Source organism: Coregonus lavaretus, assembly GCF_964263955.1.
Source record: "Coregonus lavaretus genome assembly, chromosome: 8".
Taxonomy (NCBI): Eukaryota; Metazoa; Chordata; class Actinopteri; order Salmoniformes; family Salmonidae; genus Coregonus; species Coregonus lavaretus.
This window is the reverse complement of record NC_139995.1, coordinates 21,244,212-21,267,377: the sequence shown is the minus strand read 5'-3', so window position 1 is coordinate 21,267,377 and position 23,166 is coordinate 21,244,212. Positions and strand designations below refer to the sequence as shown.

At 44.4% G+C, this 23,166-nt stretch overlaps 1 protein-coding gene across 1 annotated transcript in view; it reads right to left on the bottom strand.

The window, feature by feature from the left end:
- magi1b (membrane associated guanylate kinase, WW and PDZ domain containing 1b) overlaps positions 1-23,166 on the bottom strand; it is a gene marked incomplete at its 5' end in the record, with an annotated part of 211,408 nt that overhangs the window by 35,566 nt on the left and 152,676 nt on the right. Inside the window, 10 exons of the mRNA XM_084167128.1 lie at positions 3,252-3,878; positions 4,196-4,381; positions 7,577-7,696; positions 8,838-8,923; positions 9,826-9,883; positions 14,157-14,192; positions 15,809-15,891; positions 16,465-16,687; positions 17,618-17,824; positions 18,533-18,652. Of these exons, the coding sequence (XP_084023254.1) occupies positions 3,252-3,878; positions 4,196-4,381; positions 7,577-7,696; positions 8,838-8,923; positions 9,826-9,883; positions 14,157-14,192; positions 15,809-15,891; positions 16,465-16,687; positions 17,618-17,824; positions 18,533-18,652 (1,746 nt within the window). The remainder of the gene's footprint in view (positions 1-3,251; positions 3,879-4,195; positions 4,382-7,576; positions 7,697-8,837; positions 8,924-9,825; positions 9,884-14,156; positions 14,193-15,808; positions 15,892-16,464; positions 16,688-17,617; positions 17,825-18,532; positions 18,653-23,166) is intronic.

Below are 23,166 nucleotides of genomic sequence, written 5' to 3'. Positions count from 1 at the left end.
TGTATGCATCTATTGTATTGTCCACCATGCCCAGCCTAACAAACAAATGAATGGATACCTTTAAAGCACAGGAATGGGATTCTGACTTGGATTTATCTGGGTGGATAATGAGGGAGGCTGTGTGGCTATAGAGAGCTAGCCTAGCACTCGGGTATTCTCCTCACACTGGCTCTGCATGGAATACAACCGATGCTGGCTGTACCACCTCTCCCATCCCTGTAGGCCACTGACATTTACACCCATTCACAGGCACGCTTCAAGGAAATTCACAGGAAGTGTGTGTCTTTTGGGGCTAGAATGAATTATGTCAGCCGAATCAGAACGTTTCAGAAGGAAGGCGGAGAAAAGGAGCACATTAGGCAGCATAATTAGACAAATGGAGGGATGGGCATCATAATGGCGTCTTTGATGGACGCTATTAATCACACCCCCTGGCTATTAATCACACCCCCTGGCTATTAATCACACCCCCTGGCTCAAGAAGACAAAAGGATGCAGAACAACAAAAGACGGGAGACACTCACACAGGACCTTTGGTGTATCATATAGACACGGTTCAGTATGGAGACTTATGCAGTGTCCACCATCATCAGTGAGAAAGAGGAGGATGAGAAGAATCTAGTTTTGTGCTGGGGGGCCAGTGAGCTCACCTGCAGTGTTGAGGAACACTGTTCCATATACAGGCCTTAATGAGCTCAGTGTATTGTATGCGCCGAGATCCCCTGTGATTGGAACGTATACGCGCGGGCAGGAATCTCTACACACTGGAAGGGGGGATGGGAAGTGAGGGGGCAGATCTCTGCCAATTAGAGGTTTCCTCTGGCTCCCTGGCAAAGGGTTGTAATTGGCTGTGTGGACTGACTGGTGACACTCTCATGCCCAGAGAGAGACAGAGCGAGCGAGAGAGAGAGAGAGAAATAGAGCAAGCGAGAGGACAAAAGAGGGAGAGAGAGGTGATGCTGACATCAGACCCCCCCAATTAGCGGTCTGAGGAGCGCAGAGAGTAATTAAGATAGGCAGATAGATCCTGCTGTCTGCGGGGGGGGGGGGCAGGCAATATCTTAGCTGTCTGATCCACACACACAACCTCAGAGCAGAGCTCAGACTGAGAGCAATGATCACTGAGAGAACAGAGCTTTATGACATGTAGCACCCACTGAGAGAACAGAGATTTATGACATGTAGCACCCACTGAGAGGACAGAGCTTTATGACATGTAGCACCCACTGAACTATGAACCATAGAGAAAGAGAACTCGTAATATTTGTACTACCCATACATGACACTCATGAGTCAATAGGTTCACCACATGTTTTCAAGGTAAATCGTCAAAGCAATCCTGTGCTGAGTAGTCCTCTGCTTTCCAGAGAGTAGTGGCACACTCTGTATAGACCTAAAGCATGTCTCTGCTTTGCTCTTTGCTTTCATATCAGCTCAGTCTTCCATCCATGACACATTGAGGAATGATACTCTCTAACCGTCCCGCCCACCCTGCTCACCGCTCTCTGGTCCAGGGAGTCTCTGTTAAACGCACAAACATTTTGTGTTATTGACAATCCATAAAATGCGTACTGGCTGTAGCATTTTATGAGTTGTACACAGCCCCCTCAGACTAATGGCGGTCATTAATAAAGCAAGAAAGGGAGAGGAGCGTAGCAATTTGTGAGAGCAGAGCGCCGAGTCAATGTCCTGTTCCGTTTCTCAACACTGAGCATTACAGGACGGATGTTCAGGTCCTTCAATTCCACAAATGAATAATTCAGAGAACTTCCAATGCCAGTTCTAACCGCTCTGTCTCAGTGAAAACGTTCCAATTACATGTCTCTCTCAGTGTGAGTCAGGGCTCTTTGTGGAGGTGTGTTCTGGGTAGTGGGTACTGTCTGTCTGGGGATTGGAGTGAGACCAAAATTCAATCATTCCCCATCATACACTGAGTCTTCTCTTCAGCTCTTTTGTGAGACCATTTTTCCAATCATACACCTTGTCAAAATCCTGTCCTGAGTTCTCAATAGAACGTTTAATGGCACAGACACAGTCAAATCTGCACGCTCGCAGGCACAAACGCACATGGACACACACACATACACACAAAGCTAGGGTGGAAAAAATTAGACACCACAATTGGATCTCAATAACGTAACTTTCTCTTTTGTGTTGTTTTAGGGATAACATATCCTTAAGAGTGTATTGACGCACCCGTTCATCAATCTAAGTAACATAATAAAAAAATCCCCATCAAAATCCGTCAGTATAAGCTATGGCGGCCTTCTGCATCTGCGGTGGAAGGTGGCAGAGCTACAGCGGTGTTTGTCAGACCATGAGACATCCCGAAAATCGGTCTTCTCACTGTAGCGTCCGAAAGGTTTGGCCTACAAACTACTCTATGGAAAGGAGAGACTCTCACAATGGTGTTTTCCATTTAGCTCTACCACCCCCACAAGTGTCACGGGACTCGTCTGAAGTAAGTAAGTAAGTCGGTAACGCTGATGTGCCAACTTCTGTCTGTAGCGTCCGAACCGTTTGAGCTACAAACTAATACGGGACTCGTCTGAAGTTAACCCATACAAACGAATGGAAGTATGGAGGTAGTTTTGTGCCAACAAAAATAAGGGGTTAAATATGTGTCCAATGTGTGTCCAAAAAAACAAATATTTCCTGAGCTTTCTTATATCTCTTAGATATAGGGCAGACACTTCAAATCGTTATTCCCCCCCAAAAAGGCTTAGACTTTGAGGGTAAAGAGATTCTTCAGTACTTTTGCATACTTCTGAGCCAGTAGTTCTGATAGTAGCGCTCACGAGCCAAAAGTGGTCCCCGAAAATTGCGTACCACATCACTGCTCTTTCTCTCGCTCTGCTGTGTGTGCATCTTGCTAGCTGTCACTCATGGCGAGGGGCTGAAGCTCATTGATTACAACTCAAACTGCTAGGGGGCTGGCCCACATGGGGGAAAATGGCATAGCACAGCTTCCAGAAAAACAGTCGCTTTCAAACTAGGGATGTTGTGGCTAATCGAGGTAAGACAGTAATTCTGCTCATAGATTCTGCATGTATGAACTACACATTGAAACATTCAGCCCAAAGTTCCAGAGCGTGTCATTAACCGTTATCTAACAAAACAATTTTTTTCAACTTCCAGATTCCTGAAAATGGCGACGGAGAGAAGACGCGGGAGTAAGAGGAAAGCTTGCCAACCAGAACTCAAAATGTTGCATGTTGGTCCGGTTTAGTGTGTCTATGTCTTACCTCCACCTCTCTGCACCAGCATGGTGACCTCACTTCCTTTGGGGCACTTGCTGAGCAGGTCCACCACCTGGTTGTGGCTCATGCTCTGGACGTTCCTCTTGTTCACCTCCACAATAATGTCCCCCTCCTTCAGGCCCCTGCAGCGGGGGTAGTCTACGATCTGTTTGACCCTCTGTCCTCCCCCTGCAGGGCTGTCTGCGATGGTGAACCCAAAGCCTTTGTCTCCCTTCTCCATGTGCACTGTGATCAGCTCTGGCTGCGTTGCTATGGACGACGCCAGCGTCACCGAGTCGCTGGGGTAACCGTGCGAGCCGTTGGATGCCACCTCGGCGGAGGAGGGGCTGTGGGGTCCTGACTCTCTCAACCCGTTAACGGGGCCTCCGGTCTGGCTGCCGTGGCTGGATGGGGAGTCGTAGCTCTCCTGGCCGTTAATGATGATAGGCTCCTTGTCCACGATGGCCACGGAGGTCACCAGGCTAGTGTTGGGGTCGTCAGGGTCAAAGGGCAGGGGGTAGCCACGGCACAGCTCCAGGTTGACCATGGAGCCGATTTGGATGGACTGGAAGACCTTCACCACCTGGGCGTGGGTGTAGCCCAGCACGCATGTGTCATTGACACTCACGATCACGTCACCTAGGGGAAGAGAAGGTTAAATTCATGTTGGATAATTAACTACATGTCACAAATTGGAAGTAACACTTCAAATCACGGAAGTAACACTTGAACTGTATATTGCTCAATTAGAACACCTACACTACACTATAACACGTACACCATTCAGTGCTCACCCACCCGGATCCTGGAGAGCACCAGATTCAGTTAATCAACCAAGCTTGATAAGTCAACTGTTTTAGTGCATGGTTGGAACAGAAGCCTGCACCCTCTGTAGCTCTCAAAGAGTTTGTGACCACCTCTTAATAATGACACGGAACGACAGAGCGGAGGCCCACCTGTCTCCATCTTGCCGTCGACGGCAGCAGGTCCGTCCAGAACCAGACTCTTAATCTGTAGGAACTCATCAGGCTCGTCGCCCCCGACAACGGTGAAGCCAAACCCTCGGTGGCTCTTCCTTAGTTTGGTGTTGATAAAGGTTCCCTTCAGCTCCGCCGGGTTCCTCGTGAAGAAGGGCTTCCCTCCTGGGGAACACACACACACATAAGCCTTACATACCTTTCATAAGGACCCGCTGATCTCATGTGCTGTGCTAGCTAAAGGAGGAGGGGTTACCCTAACCAGTCTTGGCTCTGGATCAGTGAGTGCTCTGTAAGAGATGTGTTGGTTTGATGAGCTCCAGTAATCATAAAGGGATTGATTATGATTGATAGATTAATTAGGCTAAGAGGGATTCCAAGAGCTAGGTGGCACCAGCCTGGTTGTGCCTGAGAATAGGGGTAATCCTATGGGTAAATCCCCCAGACCGAGCCACAGCCCCAGTCTGTGGGGGCTGCTATCCCGTATGGAGTGTTACACTATTGGGTCAAACCCAGGATTTTATCTGGGTCTGGCAGCATGGTTAGATGAGTAGTCAAATAATATTCACTGTAAATTCTAAAAGTGTATGATTACACTGTGGTGCAGTACTATATACAGTACCAGTCAAAAGTTTGGACACAGCTACTCATTCCAGGGTTTTTCTTTATTTTTACTATTTTCAAAATTGTAAAATAATAGTGAAGACATCAAAACTATGAAATAACACATATGGAATCATGTAGTAACCAAAAAAGTGTTAAACAAATCCAAATATATTTTATACATGATATTCTTCAAAGTAGCCACCCTTTGCCTTGATGACAGATTTGCACACTCTTGGCATTCTCTCAACCAGCTTCATGACTCTAGTCACCTGCAATGCATTTCAATTAACAGGTGTGCTTTGTTAAAAGTTAATTTGTGTAATTTCTTTCCTTCTTAATGCATTTGAGCCAATCAGTTGTGTTGTGACAAGCTAGGGGTGGTATACAGAAGATAACCCTATTTGGTAAAAGACTGAGTCTATATTATGGCAAGAAAAGCTCAAATAAGCAAAGAGAAACAACAGTCCATCATTACTTTAAGACATGAAGGTCAGTCAATACAGAACATTTCAAGAACTTTGAAAGTTTCTTCAAGTGCAGTCGCAAAAACCATCAAGCGCTATGATGAAACTGGCGAGGACCGCCACAGGAAAGAAAGACCCAGAGTTACCTCTGCAGCACAGGATAAGTTCATTAGAGTTAACTGCACCTCAGATTGCAGCCCAAATAAATGCTTCAGAGTTCAAGTAACAGACACATCTCAACATCAACTGTTCAGAGGAGACTGTATGAATCAGGCCTTCATGGTCAAATTGCTGCAAAGAAACCACTACTAAAGGACACCAATAATAAGAAGAGACTTGCTTGGGCCAAGAAACACGAGCAATGGACATTAGACCAGTGGAAATCTGTCGTTTGGTCTAATGAGGCCAAATTAGAGATGTTTGGTTCCAACCGCTGTGTCTTTGTGAGACGCAGAGTAGGTGAACGGATGAAGCATGGAGAAGCATGGAGGAGGAGGTGTGATGGTTTGGGGGTGCTTGCTGGTGACACTGTCTGATTTATTTAGAATTCAAGGCACACTTAACCAGCATGGCTACCACAACATTCTGCAGCGATACGCCATCCCATCTGGTTTGCGCTCAGTGAGACTATCATTTGTTTTTCAACAGGACAATGACCCAACACACCTCCAGGCTGTGTAAAAGCTATTTGACGAAGAAGGAGAGTGATGGAGTGCTGCATCAGATGACCCGACCTCAAACCAATTGAGATGGTTTGGGATGAGTTGGACCGCAGAGTGAAGGAAAAGCAGCCAACAAGTGCTCAGCATATGTGGGAACTCCTTCAAGACTGTTGGAAATGCATTCCAGGTGACTACCTAATGAAGCTGGTTGAGAGAATGCCAAGAGTGTGCAAAGCTGTCATCAAGGCAAAGGGTGGCTACTTTGAGGAATCTCAAATATAAAATATATTTTGATTTGTTTAACATATGTGTTATTTCATATTTTTGATGTCTTCACTATTATTATACAATGTAGAAAATAGTAAAAATAAAGAAAAACCCTGGAATGAGTAGGTGTGTCCAAACTTTTGACTAGTACTGTACATGGCAGCCAACAGTGTACAAGAGCTTTTCAAGGCTTGACACTAGGATGGGAAGGAATTGTGTGTTTGTGAGTGTGAGGGGTTATTATCATAGACTAATTTCCAGTGATTTAGAAACAGATGTTTATAAGCTTATGTGTAAAACCCTGGCGTGCCACCAAGACTGCCAGTGAATAGAGACCAAGACAGTACTGAACTATCTTTCTAGTCTGGTGTTTACATTTACATTTTACATTTTAGTCATTTAGCAGACACTCTTATCCAGAGCGACTTACAGTTAGTGAGTGCATACATTATTTATTTATATTTTTCATACTGTTTCCCCGTGGGAATCGAACCCACAACCCTGGCGTTGCAAACGCCATGCTCTACCAACAGTCCTGCCGGCCATTCCCTCCCCTACCCTGGACGACGCTGGGCCACTCGGGAGGTATATTTTAGACATGGGGTTGGCAGACTCATATAGCTTAGGCAAATGGACTCCAAGTCGGTCTTATGAAATAAGTACTGCTAGAGTCTGGAGTCTGTAATCTAGATCCAATTCCTCAGTCTCTTCTACTATGACTGGCTCCAGTCCTGCTGTCAGTTGGACAAATGTTCACAGAGTTTATGTGGGAGATGGAGTGAGATATTCAGAGTTTATTGAAGTTATATATTGACTGTGGAAGGAAGCGGATGGAATGAAAAGGGAGACATTAAAGCAGGGAAGATGGCCGCAAGGGATTGGAGAGTGACTAACAAACCGCAGATGGTACACTTATATGGTTGAGGAGTACAGCTTATGCATACAATGACAAATGTATTACCTTTGGAGTCAGCCAGTGTCCTTCTGTTTGCCTTGAAATAATTCAAGACAAAAGAGGCAGACCAACGCAGTAACACTGAGGAGGAGTTTTCTTTTTTACTAAAGAGAAGTGGGTGTAGGAACTTGAAAGCAGGGTGACTTAAAAGTGCTGTGTAAAAAGAGAGATTTGTGTGGTGGAATATCAAGGCCTTGAGTTGCTTTGGGCAGCGCCAGTCAGGGGCCTGAGCTTACAGAGATGGAGAAAGAGCGAGAGAGTGAGAGTGAGTGAGTGAGTGAATGAGAGAGCGAGGTGAACGAGAGAGAGAGAGAGGGGCGAGATGAGGGAACACATCCACAATGTCGCAAACAGAAATGGACCAATACCCTCACAAAACTAGGATATTGACCAGACCAGGACTCACGTTTGGGCCCGATGAGGGGTGGCAGTGGGGGTCCGGCCTGGGTGTCCCTGTAGGTCTCCTGGTGGTTGGCGGTATAGCTGGCCAGGGGGGCACCAGCCAGGGTGGCATCCTCTATCCATTCTGGAACAGCAAAGGGCACACTTCCTGTCTCTGGTGTCTGTACAGTTACCCTTATGGTTCACCACAATGGGTAGCTAGGAAGCTACCGTACTGCATTGAGCCACAATGGCTGCCGATGAAAGTAATACCATGTAATACAATCTCTGATCGATCAAAATGTCAGCTTCACTGTGTAGTGTATTAGAGGCTTAAGTCTTCATTAATATTCTCAGCATCAAGATTCAATCAATGAAAGAGTAAAAGTAATAGATATTGAGCATAAAGAGATATTAAGCTTAAAGGAGAAAAAGTCAGCAGATAGGTAATCAAGTCAGAAGCACATTTAGCTGAGTCTGCAGAACGGGGACCAATAGGCAGGTTCCTAGTGGTGTGACCTGCATGAAGAAAGGACATTTGGAGGACATTCTACCGACACTTCCCTACATACAGTATGTATTTGGACAGTGATGCTAACATTTTACATTTGTCTCTATACTCCAGCATTTTGGATTTGAGATCAAATGTTTCGTATGAGGTGACAGTACAGAATGTCACCTTTTATTTCAGGGTATTTCCATACATATCTGATTTACAGTTTGAAAATACCCTCAAATGAACAGTGACATTCTGTACTGTTACCTCATATGAAACATTTGATCTCAAATACAAAATGCTGGAGTACAGAGCCAAATGTAAAATGTTTGCATCACTGTTCAAATACATACATAGCGGGCTGTATAGACTAAAGAGACCTAAAGCATCTGTCCTCAAATACTTTTCACTAGGAGAACAAGATCCAGAAATATTATAACTATTATATGGTGATACATTTTCATTGCTGTAACAGACTTTTAATGTATTATTGTCAAACCAAAAAACTTACCTACACCTGTACACTTACAAAAGCATTAATATTAGCGCAAACACTGGAGAGAGTATCAGTGACACTTAAAACATTGACAAATTAATTTGTAAAAAGACCTATTTTCAAGGCCATTAAAATAAATCATAGGTATGCCTTTATGGTTTCTCGATAGCAAATCATAAAGAGAAGAGAGCAGAGCAGAAGGACACGGAGACAGACAGGCACGATCACAGACATGGAGAAAGAAAGGAATGACGCCCGGCGGGGCTGGAAACGAACCTCGGATGTAGCGCTCACCTTCTGGTGGCTGCTGTTGCTCGAGCTGCTTCCGCCGCTTAGCCTCCAGTATAGGGTTCTCATACTGGGTCTTCCTGTTGATGTGACTGAGAGAGGGATGAAGAGAGGGATGGAGGAGAAATTAGGACAATGACACAGGAAGTTAGAGGAATAGAGAAAGATCATTAATTGAGTCAGCAAAAGAAAAGAGGGAACAAGGGGGATGACGACAGGAAATAAATGTGTATGAGAGAAGGAATTGAAGAATAGAAGAAAGCCAAAAAGGTGAGACAAGGGATGGTTGAGGGAGAAAGAAGAAGAGAGATACAGAGAGGCAGTGGTGAGGGAGTTAATACAACACACACAGTTAGAAAACGTCTCTGGTGGCCAATGCTCCAGGAGCCAGGGGCTTAAGTCAGGGAAGTAAAGTCTGGTACAGACTGGTTGATCAGACGAGACAGAGACGATGAGGCCTGAATATCAACAGCATCACACAATCACTAAAGAACACTGCTTCAGGAGGTTAACAACACCACCAAAACCACGTCATACCACAAACCCGGCAGGAACTTAGGAGAGCAGTACACCGCACCGTAAGGAAATTACACTTCAAACAATACAGAAACATGCTGGGAAATTATGCAGTTAACAGGAAATTTTTTGGAATAATATATATTGAAAAATCGCAGACAAAAAAAACTGGGCCTCTGCCTCTAAGGTATTGCTTTGAACAACATCAAAACATATGAATGCATTCATATTAATGCACAGGCCCAAGGGGCTCCCACTAGATGAGAAACTACATTTCTAAATGATCATGAAAGCAACAAATGGCCTATTTTCCCCATAACAGACTAGACCAAAACAACAGCTGTCTGGTGTACTACATTTGATGTTGTTTTACAATGTTCTGGGCCACTGCTCAGTGTTAAATGCATTCTGAACGTACAATACAGTGAGGTAGTGAGAAGCGCTACAGATACATCCAGAGGTGTGTGTCACTACTTACTCCACATAGTAAACCCCATAGACTGGATCCTCTATTTTCTCCCAACCTGTTGGCAGCTCTGGATGGGAGATAGAGAGAGGTAGAAAAGGCAGGTTGTTAGAGATTGTGTTCAGACAGGTCATAAAGACCTTTTCCTACCACACACAGCCTGTCAGTCACCTGGGAGTGAACAACACTAGAGAGGCTGTCTGGACCTGGCTCTTGGCTCCTGGCAGGACACGGCTGACATTTAACACATCAGATAAAGAACTACAGGGGGGCTTTGACCAATCACGATCAACCCCACACTCAGATGGAGAAGAGGAGCTGCCGGTATGTGGGTGGTCGTCTAAATGTGGACCATGGTTTGCAGTTTAAAAATGTCACGGTGAAGAAATGTTTTCTTATTGTTCAAGTCAGTAAGGGAAAGTGATGTACAATGCTGACTGACATCCTTGACGCAGGTGTATATAGAATGATATTCAGTATTGTCCTTGATTGGTTTACCACTGTCTATGTCACATGGCATTGGAGACCATCACCAACTGGATGTCATTGATCATGTATTACTCACTGTGGTCTAATTCATTAATGATGCATTCTCCTCAAGAAGCCTTTCTTTCAGATGTGTGTAAGCAGACAAACACATGTTTATCTTCCCTGACATCGATGCTGAGCGTGGCCTGACAAAACTGCCATAAATGGCCCGACAACACTGCCAAAAATCAAGACTGATTGGATCTAAACATGGACTACTCAGCTGTAAAGGCTGCTACATTGATACATTTTCAGTATACAGAGCAGTGTGACTAAAACGCTGAGATAGAGCTAGCTAGCTACTGTACTAATAGCTATAAAGGCGGCAGGTTGTCTAGTGGTTAGAGCATTGAGCCAGTAACCGAAAGGTTGCTGGTTTGAATCCCCGGGACAACTAGGTGAAAAATCTGTTGTTGTGCCCTTGAGCAAGGCACTTAACCCTAATTGCTCCTGTAAGTCAAGCGTCTGCTAAATGACTAAAATGTTAAATATATAGAGAAATGTCAGAGGGCTGTAATTGGTTACAAACAGATGTGTGTGACGGACTCCTCTGCTGTACATTATCAGTGCTGCATGTCTATATTCTGACGAGTGGTGTACACTCATTACCTCAACCAGCTTTAGAGGATGTGGAGTCAAGGTGTTAAGCCGGGAGGAATTAAGGGGGTGTTGTGTTGTGTTCAGAACATTCACAATACACAGACTAGGCTTTATTTTTCTCAGATGTTCTGAAGGGAAACAGTAAACCTTGAGCCAGTAGCACCTCACTGTAAATTATAATCACTCACTGTATTTCACACCAGAGTGGCTTTATTCCTAAAGGAGATCTGTCTGTGTGCTATTATAGTTAGGCGCCAGAGCCGTCATGTCACTACTGGCCTTGCTGATACTGAGTGGCTGCAGCGGGACGAATCCCCAGCTCCACGTTGCCCGGTCGATGCCCACGCACACTCCAGCTCCAGGGGGTCTCAGGTGACAAATTGCCTATTAAACTGTTTGCATCTCATTCGGTCTTCCTGACTATTTGATTTCTCCTGAGCGAGGGGCTGCACACCGGGGCCATACATCTGCTGTCCTATACACAATGGAGTAATTGCCCTTTTCTCCATGTATCGGATTTCACAATCGATACATATTGACTGTGTTCATCCAATCTGAGCAGTGGTATGAACAAGGGATGCTCCTGTCCTGGGCTGGCTGCTGTTCACAACATGGAGGAGACCATCTCAGAGGCTAAACACTGGTCTAGGATCAGCTTACCCTCACTTACCTCAGACCTAACCTTAACCCAGGGGTGCACTACTCCTTGGCAATTAATTGATCAATTGATATCACTGATTGACCGGGTCTTACACACACCTGGTTCCCCAGTCTAAATCAGTCTCTGGGCTCTATTTTCAGCTGCTGCTAAGGAGGCGCAAGCAGCAAACACACCTTAGTTTGCAATTTTGTCATGTAAAAACTGGTGCACTGGCATTTTCCACACTTTGCACCAGGTTCTGCAATTTACCTGTCTAACATTAGCTTGCTTGCGCTGAGGTATGTAAATATTTTAGGTGTGTACGTGTGCCAACTAGGGATACTTAAGACCGACCAAAAGCTGGTCTTAGCGTAACGCAATTGGTTATGGAATAGATTTTTCCAGCAGAGGCGCACACACTAGCCTTCTGTACGTCACCAATGTTTTATTAAAGGCCCATTGAGGTCAACATTAAGTTTTTCCTGTGTTTTATATCATATTGTACAACAGCTGATGGAACTAACACTGCAAATGTGTGAAACAATGTGATCAATGTTATTTCATGATAGTTGCTGGTTGAGAATACAATCTACACAGGACGTTCTAATCAGCAGGTTTGCATGGGCGGGAGTTTCTGCTTTCCATGGTGACATCACCATGCGGTAAGTTGGCTGCCATCAACAGCTAGTTTTCACTTTCCCCTCCCCACTAAGACCACTCCCAGGCAGTCCTAGCAGAATTCTTGCTTGAGAAATCGTTTTTTACTAAAAAGCTAATTTTGCCCGTTTTAATGGAAATCTGTTACAGTAAGGTGCTTATTGTTACCCAGAAATGATTTGATATTGATATAAAAATGGCTGCATTGGGCCTTTCAACATTATTTTTGTCCAGCTTCTGTGAAAAGTTTTGACTCAGCCTGTTTAGGAACATCAAGTTATTTAAAAAGACTGCTTATTGTTTTTCGTTTATCATTTTGTCAAAAAACGCATCTTCTACTTTCATCTGTTGGACCTAACAGTCAAATCGAGGGAATTCTGATCATTGTCTGTGGTGCTGAATCTGCTTGTAGGCTATATTTGCCTGTTTGTTTACCTTTCACATGGCAAAGTAAATACTGGCCATATCAACAGCGATGGTAGGCTATAGCTATCTATCTAACTCTCTTTGGGAGCAGTATAATGGTGAGCGGACATTCCCACTTTGTCTTTATATTGGATATTTTTCCAGCTTTTGAGAAAAGTTTGGATGTGCGTAAAACCCTCCATAGTCTATGCTGTCTTAGGCATAATATTATATGTGCACGTGGAGCAATTATGGTGCCTGTAACTGTATTTAGACATAGCCTATTTAAAACAAGTTGTTGTCTTGTTTTATTAGAATTTGATTCAAATTATTCCATCTTTATAGGTCTTATCAATAGTAAATGTAATATTGCTTATTGACAACATTTGGTATGTCCATGGCTCAGATAATGCATTTTACAGTAGTCCTATATCAGTGCGAATGCTATGTTAACAATTTATTTCCATATTGAAGCCATGCAATTACTTAGAACAATGTGGACTGCAAACATGTTAAAAATAGTGAGCAAATATGGGATAGGCCTACTTTTTGTTATTTTGTTTCTGTCGGCTAGTTAAAAAACTAGGCTATAACGGACTAACATTGGAATTGGAGTTGATGACAACGCAATACATAAAATACCGTAAATACACAACTTGAAGCAACCACATATTTACCATGGAGCACGTTCTGAATGGCCAGTGAGGGGGTCAAGCCTCGACACACCTTCATCTTGTTTATTCATCAAAACTCAGCCCTTTCAAGCCACCACCAGCTCCTGCGCCCATAATTCTGGTTGTGAAAATAGCAAAGATATTTCTGACACCCCCACTAACCTATAGCGCTACCACCAGTCTTAAGATTTACCATTGTGTTAGATTTGTTCAAATAGAGCCATCTGATTAACAGGCTAGAACAAGAATCTTCAGACACTGATGACTCTTGAGAATTGTGACTATTCACCGATGCAGTCACCATTTAAATAAAATTGTAGGCAGCAGTTATCAGAGCCCATCTCAGAGCCATGGCTGTTAGCCTCCCTCTGGCTCCAGAGACTGATGCACCGGCAGACAGTGGTGGGTAAAGTGCTCTCTGTTATAATATGAGCAACAGTGGATGGAATGATGGGGCTTGAGAGTGAGAGGTCAATTTGAATGAGAGGCCCATTAGGAAATAATAATCAGGCCAATGTGCCCCTCGTGAATGGTTCTCTCTTTATTACTGCATGCTGGCTGGCCGGGCGAATGCGTTAACCCTATAAGAACTGCCTGCTCAGCAGACACAAGCCTGCACACAGGAACGTACATGCATGTACGCACACACATATACATGTCTTTCAGACAATCTTTCACAGCCCAGGTGTTATAAAGCGTTTGATTACATGTTTACACCCTCTAGGCAGAAAGGGAGAGGTGTTATGCGCTGTAATAAGCCAGGGTGACATTGTCAAATACAGTAGACAGGTTTCCCATAAGACACAGCAGGGGAGAGGGGGGAGGAGAGACAAGCCTACCTAGCTCACTGTCCATCTCTTCTGTGTGTACCCCTTCTTCTCCAGGAGAACGCCAGCAGACCAGGAGAGAGCGAACGTGGGGGACCATGGGTCGGGGGTGGAGGAACAGGGGGAGGAGAGGAGAGAGAGAGGGGGCAGAGAAAGAGAGCGAGAGCAGCAGAGGCTTAGCGATTGATTTTGATTTTAAGCCTCAAGCAAGCCGAGAGAGCAGCAACATTTGGCTCCATACATTGTAAACACCATAATGTGTCTGGAATCATGACTGCTAATCATGACTAATTAGTTAAAATGGTTTGTAAGGTGTGAACCCTTCGATAAATCCATACTAAATCCCTACATGCACCATGACAATAGCTCATAGCTTTATATTAGCCACAGTCTGTGCAATATCGTTAAACACAAAGAACATATCTCTGAAGAGCTTTCCACTTCACCATTGGGTGGCACTGTTTCATACCAGCTGCATAGGTGCATTTATGTGAAATAAATTACTCTGACCAAAGAAACAGACATACAGGTAACTGCCAAAGTATAGGAAACCCTCCAGTAAATCAAGGACACAAAATATATTGAAAACAGCTGCTTCCACACAGGTGTGGTTCCTGAGTTAATTAAATATGCCTTCATGCTTAGGGTCATATACAAAAATGCCTAGTTTCCCATTATTTTGGCTACCATGGCTAGAAGAGATCTTAGTGACTTTGAAAGAGGGGTTTCAAAGGAACTTAGGGGGTTTAAAGGGTGTGTGTGTGTGCACGTCTCAGTCACCAGATCTCAACCCAACTGAACACTTACGGGAGATTCTAGAGCGGCGCCTGAGATGGCGTTTTCCACCACCATCAACAAAACACCAAATGATGGAATGTCTCGTGTAAGAATGGTGTCGAATCCCTCCAATAGAGTTCCAGACACTTGTAGAATCTATGCCAAGGCGCATTGAAGCTGTTCTGGCTCATGGTGGCCCAATGCCCTATTAAGAAACTTTATGTTGGTGTTTCCTTTATTTTGGCAGTTACCTGTACATTTTAATACGGACCTTCTGAGATTGGGGTGGGTGAAAACAGCTGCCATAAATATGAATTATAGTTCATGAACCATATGCTTGACAATATGAATAATCTCTCTATCCTATGTGTCCTCTTGCAGCAGCTTGAGAGGACAGAACTTATAGAGCTATTTCAATACAAGGACCACAAAACACATTGAGAGGACACATGGCAGCGGGAGAAGAGGGGAGAGGCAGCTGAAACGCTAGTGTTTTGTGTAGGTGGGCAGTCCTCTCTGTAGGACAAGGTACATTATTTATTTATGATAGATGATGAGAATAATCCAATCAGTCCTTCAGGCTGCCGGGGCGTCTTGCTCAGACATGAGCGCAGGCAGGCAGCACACGAGATCAGAATATTAACGCATCTCATTTCATCTCATCTCACACTACGGTGGCTCAAGTGTGCCATCTGCAGGCCACTGATTGAACAATTGATCTGACAGACATGCATCTGATTCTGCACGGTTCCCTCTTCCCATAAACAAATGAGTCAACAACAGACAAACAAACAAGACAGTGAATACACAATTTCCCCGACACACACATATGCACGCACGCACAAACACACACATGCATGCACAAACAGAGTCTGTGGTGGACGTACCATCGTCTTCACATTCTTCTAGGGGTTTGGGAGGTTTGTTCAGGCACCGGGGATCGATCCAGGATGTGGTCTTTGTGTTGTGGCTATAGATAGACACACAGGACAGAGTAAGACAGCCAGACAGACACATTGTTCTGACTGGGAAGTCATCAAACACTCACTGTCTGAAAAACATCCTCACTTCCACGGCTAAATATGATACATACTGTGATGTAATCAGACTCAATGCTAAAGGCAAGTATCACAACTTCCAATGTATCAAAGGTTCAAGTTCAAGTTATCTTTATTGTCCCAATTGGGAAATGTGTTATGCAGTCAGGGTTCTACAATAAAAAACTATATTAAATACAGTAACAACCATACAACCAATATACACATAACATGAAACAATGAGATCGATAAAAAGGAGTGGTCATTATGCAAAAATGGTGTAAAGTGGAAGCACAATATTGTCTTGAGAAGATACTAATTTAAATACTATTATAGACGTTGGGTATAGACCCATTTAGGCTATGTTATATGGTGTGTTATGGGGTGTTGGATATGTTATAGGGTACATACTCTATGAAGTGGACCTCTCCTATCTCGGTGTATGGTAAGGGAACAGAGGGTACATAGGGCATAGGCCAGGGTGTAGGGTGTACTAGGGTACGTACTCTATAAAGTAGACCTCTCCGTTCTCGGTGTAGGCCATCTCCCAGTTGTCAGCTAGAGGTCCCAGGGGGTCCTCTTCTGTAGGAGGATGGCTGAGGTGTGTGTGTGTCTGCTGAGAGCCGTCCGTGGTGGATGACGACGCGTTGATCACACCATAGGACGGGGCGTTCTCACGTAGGGCGTAGGGGCGCACAGAGGGGCGCTCGTCGGGTTCACTTGAGTCTCCTGTGGGGGGAGGGCGGTGCGGAGAGGAGGAAAGGGAGGCTTAGTCATTTGCACAGAACAAATACGTGTGCAAACAAAATGCACACTCACATTCTGAGGTACTATAGTCTGGTGGCCTCAAACCCAGACTGATATGTAGCCTAGTAGTTTTAGAGCTGAAGGAATCTCTCTTTCTTTTATAATACGCACACACTTGGCCAACACTCGGCAACTGTTGTGTTTGACTGAGCGAGGCCCCTGATCTGACCTCTTGGGGGAGAGTGATGATTAGATTAGTGCCCCTCCCCCTCTCTCCGAGGTCATCAGATCCTGTTCACACATTCACCTCCTGACACTTGGCTAGGCTGACTTTCCTCTCCAGAGAGAAACCCACCATACTGGTTTCAGACATGGCAGCTGCACATTCTGCCTCCTATCGCAGCCAGATGGCACTATTTTTTTAACTCTCAGATAGACAGTGGCGGATGTAGACTGAACAAACAACCAACCACTCTACACACAAAGGACCACTTGTATCCTGTATCCCTTTCCCATAGCCCAGCAGTTTAAATCTGTCTCTCTGTGTTTCTCTCTCTGTGTCACTCTCTGTCTGTGTCTCTGTGTCTCTCTCTCTCTCTCTCTGTGTCTCTGTGTGTGTCCGTCTCTTTATCTGTGGTCTCTCTGTGTGTGTGTCTCTCTCTCTCTGTTTCTCTCTCTGTGTCTCTCTCTGTGTGTGTCTCTGTGTGTGTGTCTCTCTCTCTCTGTGTGGCTCTGTATGTGTCTCTCTCTCTGTGTGGCTCTCTGTGTGGGTCTCTCTCTCTCTGTTTCTATCCCTCTCTCTCTCTCCTGGTGTTGCTCTCTCTCTCTCTCTCTGTTTCTCTCTTTCTCTGTTTCTCTCTCTGTATGTCTTGCTCTGTCTCGCTCTCTCCTTCCCTCTCTTCTCTCTTTTACCTGTTATGCTACTGTTCATCTCCGGGAGTTCCTCGTCCTCCTCCAGGTCTACAGGCACTATTCCAGCATTTTGCATCTCATTGTAGGACTTGGTGCGTCGGGGAGTGGAGTGCTGGGAGCCCGGGAGGCTGTCTTGCAAAGCATCACTAGTAATCACTTTCCCACTAGGGGGCTGGTTTGGCGGCTTGGGTGTTCCATAATAGTTACCTAGGCAACAGGAGGATATTATCATGTTTAGAAAAAACAAAAGGGAGAGCGATAGAGAGGGAAAGGAGGGAGAGTAGGGGGCTATAATCACAGAGTCTTTGTATACAGATGAGGGGGCTAAGAAGGCATGACCACAGAGTTCCTTTGGTGCTTTCTAGTCTAGTGCATTCTATTGGTGGAAGTGAGGAGGCTGTTTGTTCCCCTTGGATGTTTGTTTTCTCTGGGAGAGTGGAGCAGGCCCATTGTCTGGGCCCACTGACAAAGCTACAGGGACGGAACAGCCACTTCATTAAACGTGCATGTGAATGAATGATATTTATGCATGACATGTTTAATGCTCCACTGTTGTTGATTGCTATTCTTTGCTATTAAAATATACACAACACTGGAAGTTGCGTGCGAACAAAGACAGAAACCCTCTCTCACGTCTCATGACCCCTTTCCACAGAACATGATGCCAGGGCAATGATGACTACTCAACTTAAAGCAAAAGCCAGTTTAAAAAACACCTAGTACACTCTCACCTCCAGCGATATACCACCCACATACAGTAGACAGTAGATACTTAAGTAAATAACTTGTCCAGGATTCAACTGATGACATGGGTGGTTTATCTCTATGTGGTGTTCACTTCTGAGGGGTCCTAGTTAGTGTCGACACTCAACCTATGAATACACTGAGCGAGTGAGCATTGCTGCAGACAGTTACCTTCATATGTTCCTATTTCCAGAAGGGTTCCACACTGCTCCAGCGCCAGGAAGTCCTCCACCGGCAGGAAGTTGTAATCTACTCCAGGGACCTCTCTGTCACGCGGCAGGCGGGTTGTACCTGAAGAGCCAATCAGAGAGAGGGACGGGTCATCAACCATGAAGATAACACAATGTCAAGTGATGATTTAGCTTTCCACACAGGAAATGTGGCTAAAGTTGGAGTGGGATTAACCCAACATAGTCAGTTTCATGATTCACGCATGACACATGGTGACAAAATAATTCATTTAACACTGACAATGACCACTTAAATTGGAGGACAACAACTTAAAGATGAGTCTTGTTTATTTATGCATTCATGAGGTGCTGTGGGAACCCTCTGTGTCTGAGTAACACTACTGTGTGGGGAGTGTGTGTGTGTATAGAGATGTGTGTGTGGGGGACCGTTTGGCAATCCTGACAGTGGGAGAGTTGGTGTAAAGTCAGTGTTAAATGGCTCTATAATACATTGGTGATGAGATTATGGAAACCCGCCATGATAATTGATGACAGAGCCAGTCAAACTCATCTCCTGCCCACTATCTCTCTCTTTTTGCTACCACTCTCGATCCCTCTCTTTCTGCCTTTCCCTCTCCATTACCAAAGAGATGCTGTTTACCTACTACTACTCCAAAGATATTCTGCTCAACCCAATAAGGGTTGAGGTAATGTTTTGTCATGGCGGATGAATTAGAATACGCTTATTACATTTTCAAGAAATCTCGTCAACAGAAAAACCATACCATCTGTCTACATGTTGCTTTACTACAAGCACTGTGATGTCTAAACAAAGATGGCCACCCATGAGGCAGCAGCTCCTTCTACCTAAGCAGTGGAGGGAGAACTAATCACCAATCTCTCCTGTTTGTTCCTTCTCTTCAGTATGAGAACAACAGCCTCCTCTCCTCTATCTCCCCATCACTCCAGTGAGCTGATGAGAATATGGCTGTTGGTAAAAATAGCCCAGGGAGATGGGAGGAGAATCTGGGAGATGCTCTTGCCACGGTGGCCATTTCAATGACAGCTGAGATAAATCAGAGATGTGACAATAACTTACACACACACCAGTGCCATAGTCTCAATCACACCACTGTCATATTCTCATCACACCACTGTCATATTCTCAATCACTTCTTCAATATCATCTCCCCTGTAGCCACAGCTGCACGGGAGATGTGACTTAATGGGATTGCTCCTCTTTAGATTGTGTTCTGTGTACGACGTAGCTTGTGTGCAACATCACTGTGGTAAGTGATTTAAAATCTCAGGCTGGTCATTGTTCACAACTCCTCCACCCTCAGTGCAAACTAACTCATCTTTCTTCTAGTGAGGGAAAATCGATGCGTAAGACGAACCCTCAAACAAAGCCTGAACTCTATCAGAGAAACTTTGAAGCGTCTCCCAATGGAGACAGTAAATCTGTAGTGTTGACCTTGGTCGAGACTTCACCCAGGATGAGTGTTCTACTACCAAAGAAGACTCAGTAGAGTGCTGTTGACTCATCCCACCAATCACACGGCTCCACTCAGAGACAAACAGGAAGTATGGGTTGTGACCCGTATTTTCAGGCTAGAATAGCCAGCCTCTCAGCCAGATGATTAGAACACTGTAATTCATATCGAGTTAATTAATTCCCTGTCCCACACAAAAGCTCCATTGATGTCTGCTGTTGAAGAGATAGTCCTTCTCAAAGCTCCTCAGAGCTTCTGTTCTAGTCTGACCTCACAAACCCAGAGGAACACTAGAGAGAGTCCAAAACTAACCTTTACACAGTTAGCATAAATCACCAATCAACACACATTAAGGCCTTTGAGATTTGATGTAAGCAATAGCCTAATGTTAACTCATGGCTAGAAGGATTGTTGAGAATCGTCAGTGCAGTAATATAATCAGTAAAACAGTAAACGCTTGGATGACGTTAAGGCTTTAAATACTGAGAAGCTGTCCACTCTAATGCACTATTTACCATGGTAGTAGGTATGTATATACTACAACATTAGAATATTGTGTTAACCATAACGTAGACATGCATTTCCACACAAACAATGTACACTGACTAACATTGTGTGTATGCAGTAGGGCAGTGAATGTTGCAGGCCTAAGCTTACACTGCATGCAGTGAGACATTATTTTCTGTTGGTAAGGACAACCCTGGAATGACAGAATCACTCATAAGCTAGCCTCAGTCTCCTCTGACATTGAGGGCTTCATTTCCTTATACTGGAGTTGATATCATTTTCCGTATGATTCTGCTTGCTCTGGACGCCAGAGAAGTGACAAAGTGACATGATATCCCTAGTTGATATTGGCTGCTAACATGAATGACTTTCAGCTACAAATGCAGGTGTAAATCGCAGTTTATTTCTATATCTTGCGTTTAAAAAATGCATAGCTGTTTATGGCTGTAATGACAGGCTACATTTCCGATTGTGCACGCGTGCATGTGCGAGTCGCGAGATTTGAATCACTGCTTTTTGGGGGTCGCGGCTCAAAACTGTTGAGAACCACTGAGCTAGCGAACAGATTGCCGATTTGCTGTACAGCTATAGGATCGAGTGCATCGCAAACATCAAATTGTAGGTAGAGAGGAATTACATTAATAAATATCTAGCTCCAAAACATTTTGGTGATCAAGAATATTAACTGTTTACTTTGCAAGCTCACCAGCAATGGGGTATCAATCAAAAATAGGTCTAGCTACTGGTCTTTCGGTAAGTAAAAATTGTTTGAAATGTATAATTTACCTATGAAGCTTGAGTTAGGAATTTGTTGTTAAAATTAATTACTACAAAATAATGAAAAGGGCTGTCTGGTAGCCTTATTAAAAATAAAACATATATGTAGTTGAACAAGTCATTGCATGTATAGATCATTTTTTACTTGACCTGAAAAAACTTGTGACTCGACTTGACATGCTCTTATGCACGACTTGGAATTGACTCGAGACTCGGACCGTTCTACTTGGGACTCGACTCGAGACTCGAACCTTGTGACTTGAGACTTGCTTGGGACTCAAATAATAGTGACTTGGTCCCACCTCCGCTACAGAGTCTACCATGGTCTACTTCACTCTCCTCACAGACTCCATATGAACTGCACTTGATTTCATTACAGAACTGGAAAAGTGTCTGCTGTTTTTCTGTCTATAAAGCCCATCAGCTTCTATCCCCATCTGAGGGAATTGACTAGGGATTAGGGCTGGGAATTGCCAGGGACCTGATGACACTATATTATCACGATACTTAGGTGCCGATACGATATGTATTGTGATTCTCACAATTGTATTTGTATTGCGTTTCGATATGTTCCAAACATATTGCTCACCATCATTTCTGCTGCAGAGGGACAAGAGAGAGCCATGAGAAAAACAAGTTTTGATCAGTCATGGAAATAAAAGTGCTGGAAAAAATTGGCTCACTATTTACAAAGAAGATGGAGAACAAGCTATTACGGAAGTTTTAGTGCAGGACTGGCTGACTAGTGCAAAAATAATATTGAGATATATCATCAAAAATAATATCCTGATATGTAACCCCCCCCCCCCCCCCCCCCCATTACTACTAGGGATGCACCATAGATCAGCCTTCATATTTCGAGAGCGAAATATATATTTTTTCGGTTATATTTTAAAGCGCATGGGCTCTGTGTAACCCCATGTGAACCCCCCTCTGCTCTCCCTCCCTCCCTCATGTGATCCTTTCATCCTAGCAGAGGCCCTGCTGCTCTGGGGTGACTGGGCCACCGGTGGAAACAAGAGCATGGCATGGTGCGCACACACACACAGGCCTGTAATGCTCAAAAGGTTAGCAGCGGAAACACATCACAATCAGCAGCTGTTCACACACACATACCCACATCTGAAGCTTCCCCACTGCTAAGGGGAGGGTGGGGTGTGGCCACCAAATGGCACAGTCAAGGGCCAAACAACGAAAAACAATCACCTAATGGGGCTTTATAAAGCAACCTCTACACAGAAATACACACACACACACACACACACACACGGATGTGTGTCCTTAATTCCATTATTTTACTTTAGATGTGTGTGTATTGTTGTGTATTGTTAGATATTACTGCACTGTTGGAGCTAGGAACACAAGCATTTCGCTACACCCGCAATAACATCTGCTAGATATGTGTATGTGACCAATAAAATTAGATTTGATTTGTCACTGTGAAAGGCTGGTCCCTCTGTTGTTCAACATCAGTATCCTGGCCTGGCCTAATCATCCCCATAGCCAGTGACCTGACCACAACCCCATGTCACTGCTCCCAACATATTGATAATTTCAGTCAGCACCCTTACAGCTAGTCCACAATCAGCCCTGAACAGCTAGCCTCATTAACCTATTATCACCCCCAAAACAGCGGTAAAGTTTCAAAATCAATATGTCATCCCTTGGCCTGCATGCATCATTCCAGTTATCATGAGCTGGATGCTATGAAGGTGACATCACCATGACACCTTAACCACAATCAATACATGGCCACCACCGCCAAGATGACCTTTAGCATCACCGCCTGTCTAGCGTCACCGTAACCTCAGCTAGCTACCTCAGAGACAATCAATTATCTACAGCAGTGGTCTCCAAC